At 39.2% G+C, this 21,581-nt stretch overlaps 1 protein-coding gene across 1 annotated transcript in view; it reads left to right on the top strand.

Annotated features, from left to right (window-relative positions):
• LOC141018019 (serine/threonine-protein kinase D3-like) overlaps window positions 1–20,661 on the top strand; it is a 43,108-nt gene extending 22,447 nt beyond the window's left edge. Inside the window, exons 5-19 of the mRNA XM_073492865.1 lie at window positions 2,046–2,203; window positions 6,486–6,675; window positions 7,068–7,145; window positions 7,719–7,902; window positions 8,419–8,542; window positions 9,227–9,304; window positions 11,041–11,317; window positions 15,873–15,925; window positions 16,248–16,320; window positions 16,592–16,698; window positions 16,941–17,102; window positions 17,242–17,340; window positions 17,431–17,698; window positions 18,430–18,515; window positions 19,371–20,661. Coding sequence (XP_073348966.1) covers window positions 2,046–2,203; window positions 6,486–6,675; window positions 7,068–7,145; window positions 7,719–7,902; window positions 8,419–8,542; window positions 9,227–9,304; window positions 11,041–11,317; window positions 15,873–15,925; window positions 16,248–16,320; window positions 16,592–16,698; window positions 16,941–17,102; window positions 17,242–17,340; window positions 17,431–17,698; window positions 18,430–18,515; window positions 19,371–19,544 — 2,111 coding nt within the window. The 3' untranslated portion in view covers window positions 19,545–20,661. The remainder of the gene's footprint in view (window positions 1–2,045; window positions 2,204–6,485; window positions 6,676–7,067; window positions 7,146–7,718; window positions 7,903–8,418; window positions 8,543–9,226; window positions 9,305–11,040; window positions 11,318–15,872; window positions 15,926–16,247; window positions 16,321–16,591; window positions 16,699–16,940; window positions 17,103–17,241; window positions 17,341–17,430; window positions 17,699–18,429; window positions 18,516–19,370) is intronic.
• The last annotated feature ends 920 nt before the right edge of the window (window positions 20,662–21,581 follow it).

Genomic DNA, 21,581 nt, shown 5'->3' with positions numbered 1-21,581 from the left:
TGGAAGCTGCAGCGACTGTACAGCAGGATGTCTTCATTGACTCTGTGACTTCCTGCCTCTATTTTTCACGTCTTTCATGTCCTGATCTCAGTGTTGAAAACCTCAGAGCATCAGAGAATCTTAACTGTAGTGATGCCAACAGAGAAAAGAGGCGCTTGATGCTGCTGTCAGCTCATACGGCTTCTTCTTATATAACTTGTTTGGAGGTTGAAACGATTAAAAAGCTGAGTTTTTGCTTTAACAGAAGAATCTGCCCACTCACTCTGACTGTTGAAGTGAAGGACGAGAAAACCTTGATGGAAGAAAAGGACTTTTGTCACTCGTGTAAATCAGTTTTAATTTTTGGTAAACAAACTCTCTAACCTGAAGCCACATCCTGAACTCTTTAACAGTCACGTACCTGCATTCTAAAAAATGTCTACAAAGACATTTTAGTTATCATGACAGTGGTTCATGTCCTTGGTTCAGATCTGGGTCCTCATACTTTCTATGTCGAGCCTGCTGCATGAATAAGCCATTTCATTTTCACATCTTGAACACGCACATCCCTTAATAGGGTTATTTAGACTTTTGATAAATATCACCTTAAATAAATAGTTTGATACTAGAAGATTCAGCTGGATGACCTGGGTATCTAGGTGAAATATCAAGTGTTATTTCCTCCCAGAAAATCCCAGAGAAGCACATGACCTTTTACACCTGCCTCCGGTCAGCAGTGGGAGCTAGGTGACGTTACAACATTGCATGGAAAACTCATATCCTAATTTCTTGAGGAAAAAGTCAATAGGTTAAGTTACAAATCTTAAAAGAATGGTTCAGGAAATGCACTTACTTGCTTTCTTGCCAAGACTCGGATGAGAACATCGATGTCCTCTCACGCTCATGTTGGTGTGTAACTAGAACTTGGAGTTGATTATCTTAATTAACAAGTTGTATCAGATTTGTTAAATCCATACATAAATTAAAATGTAAAAGTAAGAAGTTTCAATGTCGATCAATGTCCTGTTTTTTTTAGTCAGCAGCTGTCTGACGCAACACCGCCGCTGCCCTTTTTCCTGGCTACAAAGCAGCTGGTTAAAGGTCAAAATAGAGGAAACGGTTAGCAATATGACATGATTAAAGGTCCAGTGTGTAAGATTTAGGGGCATCTATTGTCAGAAATGGAAAATAATTTTTCTAATCACCTAATTTCATTGGTGTATAATCACCTGAAAATAAGAATTGTTATGTTTCCATTACCTTTGAATGAGCTTCTTATATCTGCACAAGGTGCAGGTCCCATAGATCTAACAATTATTACATGGACAGTGTTGGAGTTGGAGCCCCATCCATTCCTAGCTGTTCAGTGGTGCATGAAGCCAAAAAAGCTTGACTTTGTGGGATGAGAATTTGTTCTTGTTGTGAGCCCCAAAGAGTGTGCACATTTTCAGGGAGTCTGCCATGTTTCTACAGTAGCCCAGAACAGACAAACCAAACACTGGCTCCAGACAGGGCCTTTTGTGTTTTTGACATTTTTAGTGTGAGATGAGGGGTGTTCAGTCGATTGCATGTGCAACTTCACTGCTACATGCTACTAAATCCTAGACACTGGACCTTTTAAGATAGCAGGTTTTGCTAACCAGTTTCATAAACATTTATTGCTCTAGATGTGATGATAACACTAGTTTCATTAATCTGTCGTTTGTCTGATGGTAAATTGAAGTGTTACTTGCTGTGGTGTCTGTGGTTGCAAAGAGCTCTGTGCGTTGATGCAGGCTGCAGTATGTTAGCAAGCTAACAGGCTAAACTAAGATGGTGAACATGGTAAACGTTATACCTGCTAAACATCAGCATGTTAGTATTGCCTACTTTAGCATAAAAGATTTGAAACTATAGTTTTGTGAGTTTGAACAAAGTTTGGCTGCACAGCTTGAGCTTGACGGAGCAACTGCTGAGACAGAAGGACTGGTTGATCATATCAGGAGACAACACCACAAACCAAAAGCCTAACAGCTGGAGAATCAAATGAAATGACATGATGGTTAAAATAATTTTCCTCTTTACAGGATGTGGACTGAACTATCACAAACGGTGTGCGTTCAAGATTCCCAACAATTGCAGTGGGGTCAGGAAGAGACGGCTGTCCAACGTCTCTCTGCCGGGCTCCGTCATGTCTGTAGCTCGTCCACCTTCAACTGAGTTCACCCCAACACCGCAGGAGGAGGTACGTTCACCACCATCACCTAAAGTCTTTCACATCAGTTAACCAACTTCTTGTGCTACAGAGAAAGATTTTTTTCTCTTCCTCTCTTTTAGTCTGATTTGTCATCTTTGTTTCCTCTTTCCTGTCATGTTTCCCTTCTTCTTACCTAGTTTACTCTCTTTAATCAAGGCTTATTGTGGTGACTGTGAGTGACCCCACCTTGTCTGGCATTCAGACATCATTGACTAGTTAACGTTAGTGGTGCTCTCATTTGTGTGTGTGCATGCTATATGTCAGTCTGCCTGTGTGCGAGGTAGCAGTGAAAACATGGTTGATTTGGACATTTTATCAACAAGCAAGTGGAATGGATTTGATAATGAAACACTCTGATAAACTCATGGATCATGGAGTGGGTGTATTTTTGTGATGTGGGTGAACTGACCCTTTAAAAAGATGATGAAATGACCATGAAGTTACTGTATTGTTACTGGAATATTTTAACAGCAGCTGATTTGATTTTCGTTTGAAAGAATGAATGAGAATTGCACTCAGTGTCCGATGGTGCAGTGTGTGTGTGTGTGTGTGTGTGTGTGTGTGTGTGTGTGTGTGTGTGTGTGTGTGTACAGTAGCCGTTTTTATACTGGACAGCAACCCGCCAATTTGGCTGTCCTTTTGCGGCTAGGTCCGCGAATTTAGACAGACCGCGGTGTATTGGGGGTCTGTTTTGGTCCGCCAATATGACGCCTCGGAGGGTACACTTTTTGCCACCTCCATTGCTATGTAAATCCAAGACGTCGATGTGCCGGCAATTGCGTGACATGGGCGGAGGTGTCGATGACGTGCACTGTTGTGTGACCCAGAGCCGGGAGTTTTAAAAGCAGGAAACAGCTGATCACAGCAGTCAGTTCATCACTTCATCCGCGGACGTCAAGATGAGCAACTGGAAAGCCGCTGAGATCCAGGAGATGCTAACCATCACAGCCGAGAGAATCGTCAATGACCAGATCACAGGGACTGTTGTACGTCACTGTTCACGCCCAACTTCGTGCTTCACGTCACGTCACATGTTTACGCCTACCCCAGTGGCGGCTTTTTTGAAAAGGAGGAATATTACACCTCCGTTTCACATAGACAAGACGGCAGATTGCAGCCTTTACCTGGCTGCAAATGTGGCGCATTTTCTAACTAAAAGGGGCTAGTGTGATGATGGAGCTGATAAAACTTTGTTCCAGTTAGTGTGAAGCTCTGACTGTGACTCATTTTGTTCGCTGGTTTGAACGGGATGGAAAATCCAGTGGTTTGCCTCCAGGCATCGGAGAGAGCGAGAGAGAGATTGCGAGTGTGTGTGTGCGTGTCTGTGTGTGTGACAGAAAGAGAGAGAGAAACTACTGGAAATGGCTTGCTGGTTGCACAACGTACATCTGCAAGCGTGGAAAGTGTTTTTTCATCACGTCATTGTTCACAATCTGTCAAAAATAAATCAAACCTTTAAACTTACTTTCACTTCACTTACAGCTCATCATCATGTGCCTGATTTTCTACAAAAACTTCTGAACAACAGCCAGTAGGAACTTACTAATAATTAATTTGAAGGATCTTTACACGTTAAAGGGCATCGGAGTCAGTTGGAAGTGAACAGATGTGTGTGTGTGTGGTGTGAATTTGGGATCAGTTAATGTCATGGATTTGATGAAAATGTTTCCCCTGAAACCTCAAAAAGAGTTGTTATAATTAACTAAATTCAACAAGCCTTTATTGCCATTGAAAACAGATGCTTACATGGCCAAAGCAACAACAACAACAAGTATAGAATATATATATATATATATATATATATATATATAGATAGATATAGATATATATATACACATACACATACACATACACACACACACACACACACACACACACACACACACACACACACACAGTAAAATATTCTGGTGAACCAGTTTAGGGTTGCCTATCCAGCCAAACCCCAGCATGCACAGTGTTAGGGACAGTGTACAATCTGACACACATATAAACACCTACAGGCAATTTAGAGTTTCCAGTTCAGCCGACTTGCACATGTTTGGACTGTGAGAGGAAACCAGAGCACTGAGAGGAAACCCAGACAAAAGACAACACATGCAGATGAGTCACACACACACGTCTTCTTATTGTAACAGGATATTTGTTCCCACATGTGTCCTTACAATCATTTTCTGGAGAACTGTTAAGTATAGAGAGCTGTCATTGAATGCTTCATCCGATATTAAAGTAACATTATGTAGTGTTACTTTAATACTCGCCCCCCACAGTTTCTGAGTGCAACACCACTGTCGTAAGTACTCATTACATCCAAACAATATTCTGTCTTGAAAACATATAAGTAAAGATGTATGTAACGCTGGGATCCTAGCCTCTCACTGAAGTAATGTGCCGTTTTTCCATTGCATCTGCCGGCCTGGCTCTAATCGGTTTGACTCGGCATGGCAGCACTTGTTCAGATCCCTGCAGTATAATCGAAGAGTCACCGCTAACAAAGTGGCGCCACTAATTCAGTTACAAACATGTTTAATTTACTATAACTTCTTCACTATAAAAGCCCCTCGTTATTTAGTAATTTAAAAGCTTTTATTATGAAGCAGCATTACAGGAAACGTGTTTTCACTAGCAGTAACTAAACAGTAAACATGACTCCTGAAACAGCTGAAAGAAACTAAAGAGATTCAGTTAGAGGCTCCAAAAGTACTAAGAGCAGAACACACAGACTTTTAAAAATGTCTTTCTCTCAGGTTTCATGCACAGACATGAGTTCAGTATCAATTTTAGGGGGAGACGGGTGCTTGTTAAGGGTTAGGGCTGCAGTCGAGAGATGTCACGGCTTGGCCCTACACCGGAGCAGGTCCATCACTGCCGTGGCTGGGCTCCACACAGTGCAGTAAAACTGGTGATTGAAAAAACAAATCAGCAGACTAAAGTGCTAGTGGAATAATGGCAATCATGCAGAAGTATCTTTATAATAGCCTTATCTCCAATAATGGCTTGTTTTGTCCCATATAACCGGCCAAGAAATCTGTGGAACCAGGTTTCTGGTGTACATGACATTTAGGAAATCAGGTAACGTAAAAATATGTACTGTAATCTGGTTACTGTGCATTGTAACACAGTGATAGTTTAGGTTTGACATGTTCATGTTTGTTGTCTTTTTCACAAAATGTTCTACCACTCAAAACTTGCATTAGGAAATCTCAAACTATTTTCAACTAAAGGACAAAAACAAGAGCCCAACTGATACTCGTTTTTAGGGCCGATAGCGATATTAAGTAAACAATTCTAATACCAAAATAGTCGGATATACAAATTTTTTTGCATTGTCAAACAATTGTGACAAAGATATTTAACAGAAGCAAGATATTATAATTGGCCAACCGATATATTGATCAGGCTCTAAAGAAAACACAGATTACACGGCCCAGATGGCATAAAATATCTTCTCATGTTTAACCCTCTTAGTTTTGTGTTCAATATATTTTTCTTTTTTTTTTTTCTTTTTTTTTACAGATTTAGAAATGTGCAAACAACAAAACTTTGGCTGTTCAAAAAAGCGTTCAGCTTGTTTTACACCAAAAAATGGTTTAAAAAAAAAATCTAATTAAACATCATCAGAGGAACTAACGTTACATTTCATGTATTTAAACAAAAACAACATGTGCACTCTGGTAGGCTTCCCCGGGTTTAGTTGATTCATGATTATGAGCTATAACACAAACATATTATCACATCTATCCTGTCAGAATCTCTTCATCGATCATCTGGACTTCATCATCTGGATTCGACGTCACACGGTTTATCCAAACATGATCAATCAGACTGATGATGTGAGAAGGAGGATTATCAAACTGTTCTGTACTAATTCAGGCCCATTGTGTCACATGCTTCCTGCTCTTGCCAGGCCGGCGGTCTTGTTAGCAGCATGTTGTACAAGGACAGCCATTGTTCTAGTGGATAGAAAAGATTTCATTGGTGTTCTGCTTTCACGACGAGGGAACAGCTCTGCAGATCTGATGTCTCAGCTGAACCACCTGAACCCTGATTGTTCACTTTGTTTCCCTTCAGTCACTTTAGAGGAAAGGGGGAGAAAAAAAATGTATTGTCTTTAAAAACCTGAATTTAATTAAAAAGTCTTAAAATGTAATTCAGAAATTAACAACAGCTGTACTGTAATCTTTGGAGAGTTTGTTTGCCATCTTAACTTCTGAACACGAATCAAACAAACAAACTCATTCTTCCTTACCCTCCCTCCTGGTCGAAGCAGCGTCCCCTCCTGGGTGCTGGAAAGCGTAACTCTCTGCTGAGCGGTCGTCCCATCTGGATGGAGAAAATGGTCCTGGGTCGGGTCAAAGTCCCTCACACCTTCTCTGTCCATACCTACACCCGTCCCACCATCTGCCAGTACTGCAAACGACTGCTGAAAGGCCTCTTCCGCCAGGGGATGCAGTGCAAAGGTGACAACAAACAAGTCAGCTTATCAGCAAAATTATTTAATTTAAACAAATTTATTACAATTTTTATGAATTCATTAGCTTGGAGGGGGAGTGGGCAGTGTGTCAAAGGTTCCTGTAAATTCACGCAGGTGTCACTTAGCGGCAGCTCTTGCTCATTCTGGAGGTAGAACATTAAAACTAGCAAAATAAAAAACAACACAAATGCCTAAAAAATCACTGGTGATGGACTCAATGGCTGATATATTTTGTCCAACTGCCCAACCCTATTAGCTTGACACTCTGGACACGAGATGAGGAAGATTGACAAAATAAGTCATCAGGGTAATTTTTCTGCAAATAAATTAATGTTTGATTATATTGTTTTTTAATTCTGTGTTTCTCTTCTACTGCAGATTGTAAATTTAACTGCCATAAAAGATGTGCAGCCAAAGTACCTCGAGACTGCCTCGGGGAGGTCGACTTTAATGGAGGTAAGTTTGTTCAACTTGGTTTAACAATTACTTTGCACACACAACACACCTGTCCCCATGGTATTCTCATTGTAACATATATTTGTGAAAAAACAAAAGTTAATATCATACTCCACACTGGTCTTTTTGATTCTATATATGTATAATTTTTATTCAAGCTTTGATATTTTACAGTGGCATTAGCTCCTTAAAACCAAACTTGCAAAAAAAAATGTGTGTTGCCTTATGGCTTCATATATTTTCTTTACTATTGTTTTATTTGTATTTTCCTTTCTCGCTCCTTTTGTTGTAAAACAAACCTGGAGCAAGAATTTGGGGGTTTTCCTGTTCACTTCAATGCTGTCTATATTTTGTATTATGTAGCTGACACCTAGTGGCCATTAGAGAAACAACAGCTTAATGAAAATGTTGAGAAAAATCTCTGAAAGTGTGTTCCATAATAATGATCCATTTTATTTATATAGCCCTTTTCATGTTACTCAAAGACATTTCACATCATTTAAAATAAAAACAACACACTGAAAGGTTAGTTTTAAGTGTTGTACTCAGACTCTTTACATTGTGTCTCTGCAGAACCAGTCAGTCCCAGTCCAGACTCCGAGGCGACGATGGAGGTGGACAACTGTGACGTCAACAGTGACGGTGGTCACAGCATGGACGAGCAGGACGAGCTGTCCACGCCTGATGACAAGCTCTTCTTCATCGAGGGTCCCTGCACGGACAGCGAGAAGGACGACGAGACGATCAGAGCCATCAGGTGAACTGAACCTCTGGATTTCCCATGATCCTCAGGCCGCCTTGACTGAGTAGTGCACATTATGTGCCTGTTAGTTTATTTTATTATGGTATAAACTTTTAGTGGAAACCAATGCCAGTCACCCCTTAAATCTCACACTAGGCTTTTTTTTATAAACTTTCAAACTTATATTCGATAGAACAGTTAAATATTAGATTTTCTTCACCAAAACATGTAAAAGCGATTTTAATTTGAAGTCGTTTAATTGGCTGTATAGCTTTTAATCAAGCTTTAAATTTAAATTGACATTGTGTAACATTTGACAGAAGAAATTGTCCTATTACAGATGAAAAGTTTAGTACAATAAAACCCAACCTTGCTCAGTTCAATACAAACAAATTTTACTACTACAGATTTACTTGCTCTGTTATGACCAGTAGCTTATGGTGGCTAATGTTAGCTTATTAAAGTAAATATTGAATGCACATTGTTGAATTTCCTAAACATCTGTGTCTGTGTTTATTTGTTGACATGCAGCCCGTCCACCAGCAGTAACATCCCTCTGATGCGTGTGGTTCAGTCCATCAAACACACCAAGAGGAAAAGCTCCACAGTGGTTAAAGAGGGCTGGATGGTCCACTACACAAGCCGGGACAATCTGGTGAGTCCCTTGTTCTTGTGTAGGCACTTTGAATCTGGGGCGAGAATGGCAGACTCCGCCACTAACGTTTAAAACAACTATACAAAACTATTCAATTAATGTAAATACATTGATGAAGATCATGAATAGTATCAAAAATGGAGTTTGATTTCATTTAACTTCAAAGTTTTCAAAGTTCTCACTTTGCAGAATGGCTTCTTTTATTAATCTATTGATAATTTAATGTTGAGGCTGAATGAAGTAGAGCTACTTTTAACTACTACTATATACTGTTTGCTGTTTTAAAAAAAACAAAAAAAACTTTTAATTTATACCAAAAATTCATACATTCCATAGTTTGTTTAATCATTTTGGAAATTCTTGATTTTTTAAATTTTTTTATTATTCAAATCTACAATAGCCCGAATACGTCAACATATTTTATTCCAAAACAATGCATCATATTTTATAAACTGATCAGATAATACTGTATGTTTCGATGTAAAATCTTAACTTGTCACTATATCTGTCACATATTGGAAATATTTGTATCTGAAATGTAGTGAAGTAGTATAAAATAAAGTACAAATATCAAATTGTGAAAGAAGAGCTCTGTCTAACCCTGTGGCTATGTACATATGTAAAAATAAAATGCTTTTGAATCTAGAAAGTTTTTATCCTGATGAACTTCTTTTGTGTTTGCAGAGGAAGAGACATTACTGGAGGCTGGACAGCAAGAGTCTGACTCTGTTTCAAAATGAAAGCGGAGCCAAGTTTTACAAGGTAGGAGAGCCGCTGAGCTCAGATCTGGTTTCAGCTGCTCGGCCAAACAAAGCAGCAACACGAAGAGACGACTGTGGGGAGTCGGGTTCATACAGTAACATTCATGAGACAGTAACACACATTGAGGTATAATTATATCCAGCGTATTCAGTGTGATTATTCTTATCAGGTCTGAGTGTTTACAGTAAGTTGTAACCTTCCAAAAAGAATATGTAGAAAAGAAAAATATAATAAATGTGGTGACAAAAAACATTTTTCTTCAGACTGAGCATGGCACAGTGACGCTAACACAAGAGAAATATTGATGTCTGTGACATTGAAATAAGAAAAAAAAAAGATTTCTATACCATTGACTTGACAAAACAATTCCACAGCAAGATCCATTTAGTAGCTGTTCTGGAGATTTTTTTTTATTGTATTGCACAATCTTCCTTCTTCTCGTAGATGTTAGAATATGAGCATTTGAAGACACTAAATGGGTTTTGTAGTGAGATTGTTTTGTCAGTTACTGTTTTCAGAGTCAAGAATAAACTTTGAGGCACAAAATTAAATTAATTGACAGTGACATGAAAACAAACAATCAGGACACTCTTCTCATTTTTTCATTCATGGTTTGTCCTTGTCATGTCTTACATACAACACAATGCCCGATGAGGTGCCTTGTTATGATAAAATGATGTTAAAATCAGCTTACGGGATCTTCACAGAATACGGATGGGAAAGAAAATAATCTTTGAGCTTTACAGTTTTAGTGGTTACCTGCCAACCGTTCAGAAACCTAAATTTTGTGAAGCAGAAGGTTAAAGTTTGAACTTAAAAGGCCTCTCCTCTGACTTTTCCAGCTTTTTTTGTCCCAATTTTGAATATCCACTAAGGAGAAATTTGTTTCCTTGATATATCAAATGATCAGACATGAATCCAAGTCAGTGCAGCCACAGCTCTTTCATTCTCTATCATCTCCCTCTCTTCTGCTCGACCTCCTTTCATCTCGTGTCTGCCAGCGACCTGTTGCCCTTTACCACAAAGAGCTGCAGAGACCTTCCTTTGAAGAGTAGGCAAGAGCGGGATGAGGGAGGACAGCGAGGCAGAGGGGGAGATTTGTGGTGGTTTTTGGGAACCTCGGGTTGGTTCCCTGCCGTCTCTCTGGCTCATCGCCACGCTGCCTCGTGCCCAGAGCGGCCGAGGCACGTCCTGCCTTTTAATCAGAGCGGCAGGATGAATGGACACTGAACGCAGTCTGTGGTTAGTGGTGAGGAGGGGAGGGAAGGACTTGGCAAAACACAAAACATTCAGCTGACACTGAGGGGCATGAAGACACCACTGGGCCGATCGTTCTCCCTTTATGTGTTTGATCTGGCAGGGTTTAGGTTGTTAGGAGGGGTGGGGTGGTTTTTAGGGGAGGAGGGGGGTGAACTGTGCCAGAGAAGGAAGGAAGGGAAGTTTCAAACACTGAGACCCAAAGAGCGTCTCACAGTTTAGCAGAGAGAGGAGAGGTGTTAGGATGGAGTGAGCTGGGAGTAAAAACCAACTGAGGAACATTTCAAAACCGTTTAGATGCTTTTTGTTGACTGAAATTATTTAAAAATGGTTTTAAGAAATAGAATTTATCAGAATTTGAAGAGAGAGGTCTGGGTTTCTGATTTGAAAGCGGTGGTACGTCCAATAAGAGGAACATTCTTTAATTAAATTGGTCTTTAATGAGGCTTTGACTTTGTTTTTATTCGAACACACTCCAGGAGATCCCCCTGTCCGAGATCCTCCAGGTGGAGCCAGCGCAGGACTTCAGCAGCCTCCCCCAGGGCAGCAACCCTCACTGCTTCGAGGTGATCACGGGCAACATGGTGTACTACGTTGGGGAGGATAACAACGGCCTGTACCACAACCCTGTCATGGCGGCGTCCGGCGTGGGGCGGGACGTGGGCCAGAGTTGGGAGAAGGCCATCCGACAGGCGATGATGCCCGTCACGCCCAAAGCCAGCGTCGGCACCGGGCCAGGCCAGGCGAAGGATCACAGTGAGTATCCATCAGAAGCTACCATTTTAGTCCAACTTCATGTTCTAAAAATATTAAAAAAATTATCACATAGTAAAAACTCAAAGGGCATTTTTACCGATCTTTACCAAAAATACTACGATTTTTAAAAAGAAATACAGTAACTACAGAATGTGGAGGAAGTTTGTTAATTATGTAGCCTTTTGAAACTAGCCAAACCAACACAGTACCGAAAGACATCGCAACAACCAGGTGCACTTACATAGGGATAGTTCGGATCTTTTGATGCAGGGTTGTACAAGGTACTTATCCCTAGTCAGTGTATTACCTGCAGTAGATTACCGTCAGGAAGCAGAGCTGAAACCGTTCCAGCAGCAAGACGTATTTTAGCCACCTAAAGTAAGTCCTACCTAAAATACATATATCTCTTTAAGTGTACGCTATGTTTTTAACATTTTTTGCGCTTCACATTGCCCTCAAACAGCCTTTTCCCTTTGGCACTACATTCCCTCAACAGTACATTGTCCGTATTCCTACACATAGGCGAAATGTAGTACCAAAGAAAAAGGCTTTTTAACAGCAGTGTAAATGGCCAAAAATGTTTAAAACATAGTGTACACTATAAACAATCAGTGCGTTCACATGAGGGATGTTATACCAGAGAACATCTCTCTCTCTCTCTCTTTCTGTTTTTTTTTGTCTAAATGTCGATAGACAGAAGGTTTGTCCACTAGTTAACTGATCATAGATGGTGTCGGATAAAACAATGAAAGTAGAAAATTATAAAATGGGCCGCCAGAGATACTTTGGTGGCCGTCACTATACCTGGGTGTCTATGTGTGGGAAACACTAGCATGGAAACTAAAAACAGTTTGTTTACCACAGCCTCGGCTTCTGCGCATTTTATTCATTTTTAAACATTAAAAATGTCACTAAAACTAACCTTGCGTTAAGCTGGAACTATATTTTCAGTGCACGCAGGTCTGTGTGACGTCCCTTTCGTCATCAGATGGTGTACGCATAGTCTCTGTGCGGACATCTGCGTACCGCCAAAAAAACACTCACAACAGGTTCAGTATTTTCCTAAATCAGCTGGTCACTGTAATTTCTCAAGCATTACTTAAACAGGAGGAAATAGAGCATTTTTGGGGACTATTTTAGCTGCAGATTTGTTATGTCAGTGCGTATTTACTGAATGGCAGCTGTTGGTCTTGTTCTTTAAATTGGATTAATTGAAAAAAGAGTAAAATATAAAATATTAGACTTAAACAAGTAAATGGTATGCTTACCAATGATGTGTCCTTGGCGAATTTAGGAAAATGCTTATTAGAAAGCCCTACCCATTAACTTCCACAAGGAACTGAACCCACAACCCTGGCAATTTAACTGAATGCCTTTACCCTCTGACACAGTAATGGATTCATTGCTCTAATCAGATTAGACTCTGATGTGTTTTTATGTTTTAATGGATGTTTGGATTTAACTGTGAAGAGGTTCCAAATATTGTTTCAGGAGACAACTGTTATACAACCCCACTACCTCCACCTACACACACACACACACACACACACACACAGCCTGACCGCCTGCTGACATTTCAACATGATTGAAGGGATTTCAGAGGATTTTCCGCTCTGATTCATCTCAGGTTAAAGTGTCTTTTTGTCTGAAAATAAGAGTTTTAAGTTTAATCCCCAAATGAGATCTCCACCACTAAATGCCTAAATGGAGCTCATGGAATTAAAAAAGAAAATCACCATTAACTTTTATGGAATATCTTCATTATTATAAAACAGTTGTGAGGACGCAGTCAGCCGTGTTTTCCACCTGTTGAGTAATTAACGTCGAGCTTCAGTTTCTTTCCAAAAATAGACATTTTGTTTTGCAATGAAATTATAGCGACACACATCAATAAGTTAATGGAGAGATGATGTAACAAGGCTTTTTGTTTTTTTATCATCTCACTGACAAACGGTCTCACAGTGGACCTATGACACTGTAAAAATTCAGTAACATAAAATCAAGAGTATGGCAGGAAATGAAAAAACATGCACTTTAAACAAAACAGGAAAACATTAAACTACATTATCAAACACACTGAAGCTCTAATACAGACACAGTAGTGTCAATAAAGTTATATAAACTCCACGAACAGTGATCAGCAGGCACGCAATGCTGCGTTCACAGTCAGCGTGTTCTGATATATTCATCAATCTTCATCATCGGCAATCTTTTTTCAGTCTGTTGTTCAATATATAAAATTAAAATAATGTAATTTGACTGTTGACAAAAAAGTAACCAATAGCATTTAAAATGAAATGTCACTCCATCCTGCTTCTGATCATAAAAACATATTGTATTGCAGCTGATTTGTATTTTATTTGAGTAGTTTTTCAAAAATATGTTTTTATTTCACAAAGCCAACAATATATTATGTGTTTTGTCTGTGTTTATACTAAAACCTTCATAATGACTTAACTTATAATGAACACTAGCACTTTTCTCCTCTTCTAAGAAAATGTTGTTAAAAATTGTTAAAAGTGAGAATTTATTTACTAACAACTTACAAAAATCCCCAAAACACAAAGAGTTAAGAGAAATTTTCTTTGCAAATTAAATAATATATATCATGGGTTTATCCTTCTCCCCGATTAGAAAGTGCCCTACATATGTGTGGAGAAATATGTTGACTATTGTCACTAACATAAAGAGAAACAAGCGCCAGTGTGTATGTTTAAAATTTTTGGTTTTTTTATCTTGTGATCATTTATTTAGTTGTGTAAAAATGTAATGATTCATTAATATGTAATTTAGCTTTGCCAACAAGCACTCGTGCCAGCCAAACAAATTTTAATTTTACCAAAACTACAACCTGTGTTATCGAACCTTATCCGGTAACCTGCGCTCTAGCTGAAGACACATTAGATACACCACACAAAAACACAGAAATAGTATAGTTTTTTTGCACTGATTAAACAAACAAAATACAACATGTCAATTTATGAGTGTCGAGGTGCTGGTAAGTGGATTTTTGTAGTCTGGGTAAAACTAGGTTCGCTGTTTCCCTCTGTTTCTGTCTTTATGTTAAGCTAGGCTAACCACAACCTGACCAAGCTAGTTTAACATAAGCCTTGTTTGCACTGAGCAGCCAGGTTCAGATCAGTTCAGTTCGTTAAACTTTGGAACGGTTATTTTTGCGTTTCCATTGTCAAAAGTTGTGGATAGTACCGAAAGAAGCATCCCGTGACATCCTGTTTTTCGTAACTTTTCTGTTGAGGTACCCAGCACACTGATCTGATACTAAAAGGTAGCGTTAAAACACTGCAGACCCCTTATTGGTCAGTTGGAACAGCTTACACTGTGAAAGAAGTGTCTGTAAAATGGTGGATACATTTTTAAGCTTTACACCAACCGCGAAGTGACTTGTCTCACCATCAGAATTTGATCCAGACGGAACAGACCAGAACAGACAAGATGAGAGACACTTTTCCACGTATAAATGCAGTATTTTCTTTCCTCATAAAAGATGCTGAAGGCACAACCTGCTACCACATTACTTTTGTTTGGTCTTGTAATGTTCCTTTGTGGGTTAAAGTGTGGGACATTTCTCACACAGAGGGGGAACAAAACTGTCCCCCCTCTCCGCCTCTGTAACTTTCACACAGACGGTGAGGCGGAATATCGGCGCATGATTCCCGCCTTGAAAAGGAAGTGTGAATGGGGCTTAAGTCTTCTCATTTAACTTTCAGAAAGAATAACAATAAGTTGCTGTGGCTCCTGTGAAAGAAAGTCAACACTTACTGCATGCTTTTCAAAGTAAAAGCCTTTTAACTTGAAAATAGTTGGAGGAAGTGTTGCATTTTCATTAACAGCAAGCAGATTTTTACCAAAATATCATCATATATATCAAATGGGAAGTAATATCTTGTTTCAAAATAAAAGCCTTTTCCATTTAGATCAATAAAATCGCTGCTATTTAAGGGTTTTAACTACAGATCAGGACTTCCCACAGTTCTGTCGATAAAGTTACATAAACTCTCTGAATGATGACCTAACCGATGACCTGGATATCAACAGGCCGCCTTCCTCAGCAGCAGACTGCTGTTGTCGATCGCAAAGGGGATGACCCGATCAAACCCTGACCTGCGATCTGAAATCAATATCAGCTCATCAGTGGAAATTCACTCGCACACAGAATGTGCCCTCGGCTTTTTAATGTCAGGCTGGATTAACATTAGCAGCAGTTTGTGAGAGGAAATAGGAAACAGAGGTTTTAATTTAGTGAAATCTGGAAAATGATTCGGAGACGGAAACATCCTCCGAGTTCTTTCATCATGTGTTGAACAAACAAACATGTTGGTTTGATCTCAGCTGGAAATCTCCTCTGTCACTTCATTCTTTAACAAACAAGGAAACAGAGGAAATGAGATTTTAATGATTTGAAGGTTAGAAAAATATAACCTCACACGTCTCTGCTATAAGTTCGGGGGTTTACATGTGTGTGTGTGGTTTATGAGTTACAGTATGTGTGGCTTGAACATTTATATAATGTGTTTGTTGTCTTGTGTCTCCTCAGAGGAATTATCGATCAGCATATCAGTGTCCAACTCCCAGATACAAGAGAATGTGGTAAGTCTTCACTCATATCATCTTTATGTGTTACAGTTATTCTCTGAGGTCATGACAAAAGTCTCTATATAAACATGTATAACTGATAATAATGGTTAATCATGTTACTGTGCTCAGTTAGAATGTAACTTAAGCTCATTTGCTTGGTAACATGTGTACAGTTAGCGTGTTAGCATGCTATGTCAGTATTAATCTCAAAGTACAGCTGAGCTTGATGTATCTGGGTACAGATACTATTTGTCCATATTATTAGTGGAAATAGTTGGTTTTTAATAGTTAAATTTGATGATTTGATGATTAATTTGATCTTTTTGTTGTTCAGGATATCAGTTCGGTGTATCAGATCTTTGCTGACGAGGTCCTCGGCTCTGGACAGTTTGGGATCGTCTATGGAGGCGAGTCACACGGCAGAAAAATTCAACTAAACTTCACTCATAGCACTTACAGTTCAAAACCCAATGAAAATGGGTTTGCTGATGTCCGATCATGTCACCCTCCTAAATCTGCCAGAAATGGCCTCAAAGATGCATCTGTCTGAAGATGCAGGAAAATATAGAGTGCTACATTTATTGTAAATCATCATGTTTCAGCTTTTTCTTGTTGATTCCACATCACTCTCTGTCAGCAGAGGGTTAAAATGTTCTCCCTTCCACTCGTCTTCTGCAGGTAAACACAGAAAGACGGGCAGAGACGTGGCGATCAAAATCATCGACAAAATGAGGTTTCCCACCAAACAGGAGAGCCAGCTGAGGAACGAGGTCGCCATTCTCCAGGTACGATGCACCGACTGTTAGCAGCGTCACACAACATTGAATAAAGTGATATTATAAGATATGATCTAATCTAACTCATGTTCATCTTTTACTTCTTATTTTACATGTTGTAGTGCAATTTATTTATTTATTTTTATCTTTTTGTCTTCTTGACTTAATTAAACAAAATATTGAAAGAAAAATGTACTAAAACTATGTGTAAATGTCTAACCTGTTGTCATTGCTCGTCTTGTGTCTGACAGAACCTCCATCACCCAGGCATTGTAAACCTGGAGTGCATGTTCGAGACACCTGAGCAGGTGTTCGTCGTCATGGAGAAGCTTCACGGTGACATGTTGGAGATGATTTTATCGAGCGAGAAGAGCAAACTGCCCGAACGCCTCACCAAGTTCCTGGTCACACAGGTCAGTGACACCAGGAACAGATATGATCAATAGTATCTCTAACCTGAAGGAGCTCAACTCATCAACAGTGAGCTGTCAAGGTTTGAGGTAAAGTTTCATAATGTTGCTTTAATTCAGCGTGTACATGTCGTGTCTGTAGATCCTGGTGGCCCTCAGACATCTTCACTTCAAGAACATTGTCCACTGTGATCTGAAGCCTGAGAACGTCCTCCTGGCCTCAGCAGAACCCTTCCCTCAGGTGAGAATAATTCTTGAATCACTGTCTCTTTTCTTTTTGTAGCTTTAAATGTTTGATGGGACTTTAACATTCACCTCTCTCGTCCTCCAGGTGAAACTCTGCGACTTTGGCTTCGCTCGTATCATCGGGGAGAAGTCGTTCCGTCGCTCAGTCGTCGGCACGCCAGCGTATCTGGCTCCAGAGGTGCTTCGCAGCAAAGGCTACAACCGATCTCTGGACATGTGGTCAGTCGGCGTCATCATCTATGTCAGTCTGAGTGGGACGTTTCCCTTCAACGAAGACGAGGACATCAACGACCAGATCCAGAACGCCGCCTTCATGTACCCACCCACCCCCTGGAAGGAGATCTCAGAGGAGGGTAAGGGATGGTTCAGGCTCTCAACACCTATTTTACATTACATATTTTTAATTAATTGACATTACTTTGCAGAAATCCGTTTTCACTTTGACATTAAAGTGTTTTTTTTTGTTTTGTATTCTTTGGTATATTGACCATGATTCCATTTATAAAAGCAATGAAACAGGAAAACAATTAAAGGGGTGAATACTTTTTATAGGCACTGTACATTTCTCTTTCACTAAGGCTGCACCTATCAATTATTTTTCATCATTGATTCATCTGCCGATCAATTTCCTGATTAAGTTATTGTTTTGTCTATAAAATGACAAAAAGATTTGAAAAATACTCAATACAATTTCCCAAAGGCCCAAAGTGACGTCGAACCAGCAGTCCAAAACACTACTGCCAGAAATGACAAAGAAAAGCAGCAGATGTTTGACTTTTTTTACTCGAATGATTGATTGAAAGTAATAATTGATTATCCAAAAGATTGGCTACTAATTTTCTTTCTATCTAATTATTGCAGCTGTACACTCCTTTGATAATGGAACTGAAACATTTCTGTGGATTAATATTATTGTAATTCTACAGCAAAGGACTGGAGATGCTTCAGTTCAATATTACTTTTACATTTCTTTCAAGACTTTAAGGTTCATGAGACCTAAATGAGAGACGAGTGTGATGGCTGAATGATTCAGAGCCGGTTTCCTGTGTGTGTTTTAACACTGAGTGTTTGTTGTTCCTCTTAGCCACAGACCTCATTAATAACCTGCTGCAGGTGAAGATGAGGAAGCGCTACAGCGTGGACAAATCACTGAGTCACCCCTGGCTGCAGGTAAACTAACTGATTTTTACTCAGACAGACCTTCAGAAACACTGCAACAGGAGAGGAAATGTGGAAATTGAGGGCATTCCTCCAATCAAGTCAATTTTTTTAGCTTATATAGCTTAATATCACAAATCACAAAGGAACTTAGGCCGGTGCTGCTGGAAAACGTTTAGGAGTAAAGGGACCGGCTGATGCTTTTCTTTACAGTGTGAATGTCTTTTTTGTGTCAGTTTCAGTGTTTTAGCATCAAATTGTTACAACAAATAGTGCAGTGAAGAAGAAAGTAATGACAGCCGTAAGGCGTATGTATTTTAGCAACAGAAAATTAGAAAGAAAGAAACTTTCCCGTTTTAAACAAACTTCACAGCCATCCGAGCATACTGTACATTTCTGATTTTACAAGGTGCATTCAGGGCACTTGAGCTGAACTTGACAGCAGAGAAGAGAGAAGCATGTCTGTAAATAACAGCAAAAAATGGTAGAGACTCTCAGCACAGTTTTTAATCACGTGACTGTTTTCGTACAAACATTTACCCAACAGTGTCGCTGAAATTCTACCCGCATCTGGTGCGTGGCGAGTGTTAATTTTGGACCTGCATCCATGTGGAAAGTCATATTAAAAGTTTGATCACGAGAATCAATTTTGTACCATTCAAATGAAGATTGTTTTCTTTTTTTAAACCAAGTTATAATCTGTTGGGAAATAACCAAAAACTGTTCAAACTTTGACAGAAAATGTTGCCTTCATGTTGGAGTGGATCGCAGGAAGAAGCTGATTAAGGCAATGTGTTTTCAGAGCTCTTAGCTTTGAGTTTTAAAGCCTCCTTTTTGTTTGCTCTTGTTGTTCTCCTCATCTTTCAGGACTACCAGACCTGGCTGGACCTCAGGGAGTTTGAGACACGGCGAGGAGAGCGCTACATCACCCACGAGAGCGACGACGCCCGCTGGGAGGAGTACGCTGACGAGAGAGGCCTGCACTACCCCAAACACTTCATCATGTCTCCCAACCTGGACGACATGGAGGAGGACCCCTAGAGGCTGGGGAGGATAAATACCTCCTACGAGGAGGCAGCAGATCTGAGAAGTTTCAGTCCATGGAGACTGGGAGCTTTCCCAAAATGGCAGGGGATAACATGTTCGTGGACTGTCAGGACGTGGCGTTCAGACAGCTGTGGACACTGTGATGATAATTCAGTTCCAGAGAATTTTACATTTTTAACATTTTTTAAAACAACCTGTGAGCCAAAATCTGTAGAGACTTTTCCCCAGGATTCAACATGAGATAAACGTCTGCACTGCCAGTCAAGTCGCAGAAGGGCTAAATAGAAAAAACTTTATAAACTTTTTCACTCAAACAGAATATTTTTATGAAGTCGTCGTTCCGTTTTAGATCTTATAAAGCTGTCGAGATGTGGTTTTTGTTAAAGTCGTCCTGTGTGACGCTAACTGGAACTCAGAAGAAACAAACATGTCTTGATTGCGTTTGATTATAATGTTAATTTTTTCAGTGTTAATTGTTGGGATGTTTTTGCACTATTGGGAAACTCTTAAGGAGAATTTCACTGATAATAACTTTGAGTTTGTTCATCTGCAAAAGTAAACTTCTAAATTGTTTTATGAGATTTGAGTTGAAGAACAGAGCTGTGGGTTTATCTTCTGTACATTGTTCAGACTTCAGAGGTATTTTAAATCTTGTAATTTTTAGAAGGAAAAGTCAGAAAATCACCATCACATTCAGACCAACAATGTTTAAAACAACTCATATGTTAATCTTTCTCATATTATCACCTAAAAAGCCAGAAAAACTGTTTAAAATTATGTCTTAAGACTCAGGACTCATAAAACTCTTTTTAAAAAGCAGACATCAGGCTGCTGCATGTAATATTTTTGCAGACAAACAAATGATTCTGTTATTTCTGATTTCTGAGTGATTTCTTCTAAAACTTTGGATGAAGATGAGCTGAGAGTCGAGCTGCTATTGTCTCTTTGTCTTTCTGTGGAAACTGCCTGAGAAAAAGACTGAACTGTGGAGTGTCGCTGATCCTGAGAATTTATCTCACACGTTTTATATTTTTGCAAGAAATGTTGTGTCATGTTAGTGACTTTGATGGAAAAATATTAAAGCCGAATGGTTTACTTTGGGAAAATCTAATTTTATATTCTGGCTGTCTTATTCAGAGCAACTTACAGATGCAGCAGTAGAAAGAAACTCAGATTTCTGTCATTGACATTTCAACCAGCAGCATCATTTGTGTTTACTTCTGCATATGGATCCTTGCTTTAATTCCCCACTAATCATTCAGGCTAAGAGAAGTGTGGGCGGAGGAAAACAAAGAAGGTAAGGTGAAGTATCTGACTTAACCAGGACTAACTTTTCAGTCTAAACTTCTTCAGGTGCAGATGAAACAACAGAGGAGTTTGAGGTTTCAATATTAATCAATTAGTCATTAGAAATTCACATCGGTGAAGTGAGATGTCTGCACAGAGCGCAAAGGATACTAAAGGACAACATCCACCCAGCCAGTCTGTTCACCCTGCTGCTGTCAGGCAACAGATACAGAAGTATCTGCTGCTGTACCACCAGACCACAGAACTTGTCACTAGTTTGGAATTTTCTACTTTTTAGAAATACCAAGTAAGAAACTGATACATTTTGCTGAAATTGTGTCCAACCCCACACTAAAGTCAGGTTTAAAAGCACAATCTGAATTTATCTGGCTGCACGCACAACACTCAAAAGTTTTTTTGTATCAATTTCTGGTGTAAAACTATGGAACAGATTGAATCTGGAGTTCAAGCAATGTCCAAACACAAACCAGTTTTAAAAAGAAAAATTTATGAAAACATGATTTTCACAAGGTACAGGGATGCAGAAGGGCTTTAAAATTCATCAGGGGATTATGATGGCTTTTGTATTTGTTGTTCATTTATTTATTTTTGTTTGTGGAAAGGAATGCGAGTATATATAATATATACTATATATATATATTATATACTCACTAATATATATATATATATATATATATATATATATATATATATATATATATATATATATATATATATATATAT

Source organism: Pagrus major, chromosome 22, assembly GCF_040436345.1.
Source record: "Pagrus major chromosome 22, Pma_NU_1.0".
Lineage (NCBI taxonomy): Eukaryota > Metazoa > Chordata > Actinopteri > Spariformes > Sparidae > Pagrus > Pagrus major.
The sequence above is the reverse complement of the archived record's forward strand: the minus strand, read 5'-3'. Positions and strand labels throughout refer to the sequence as shown.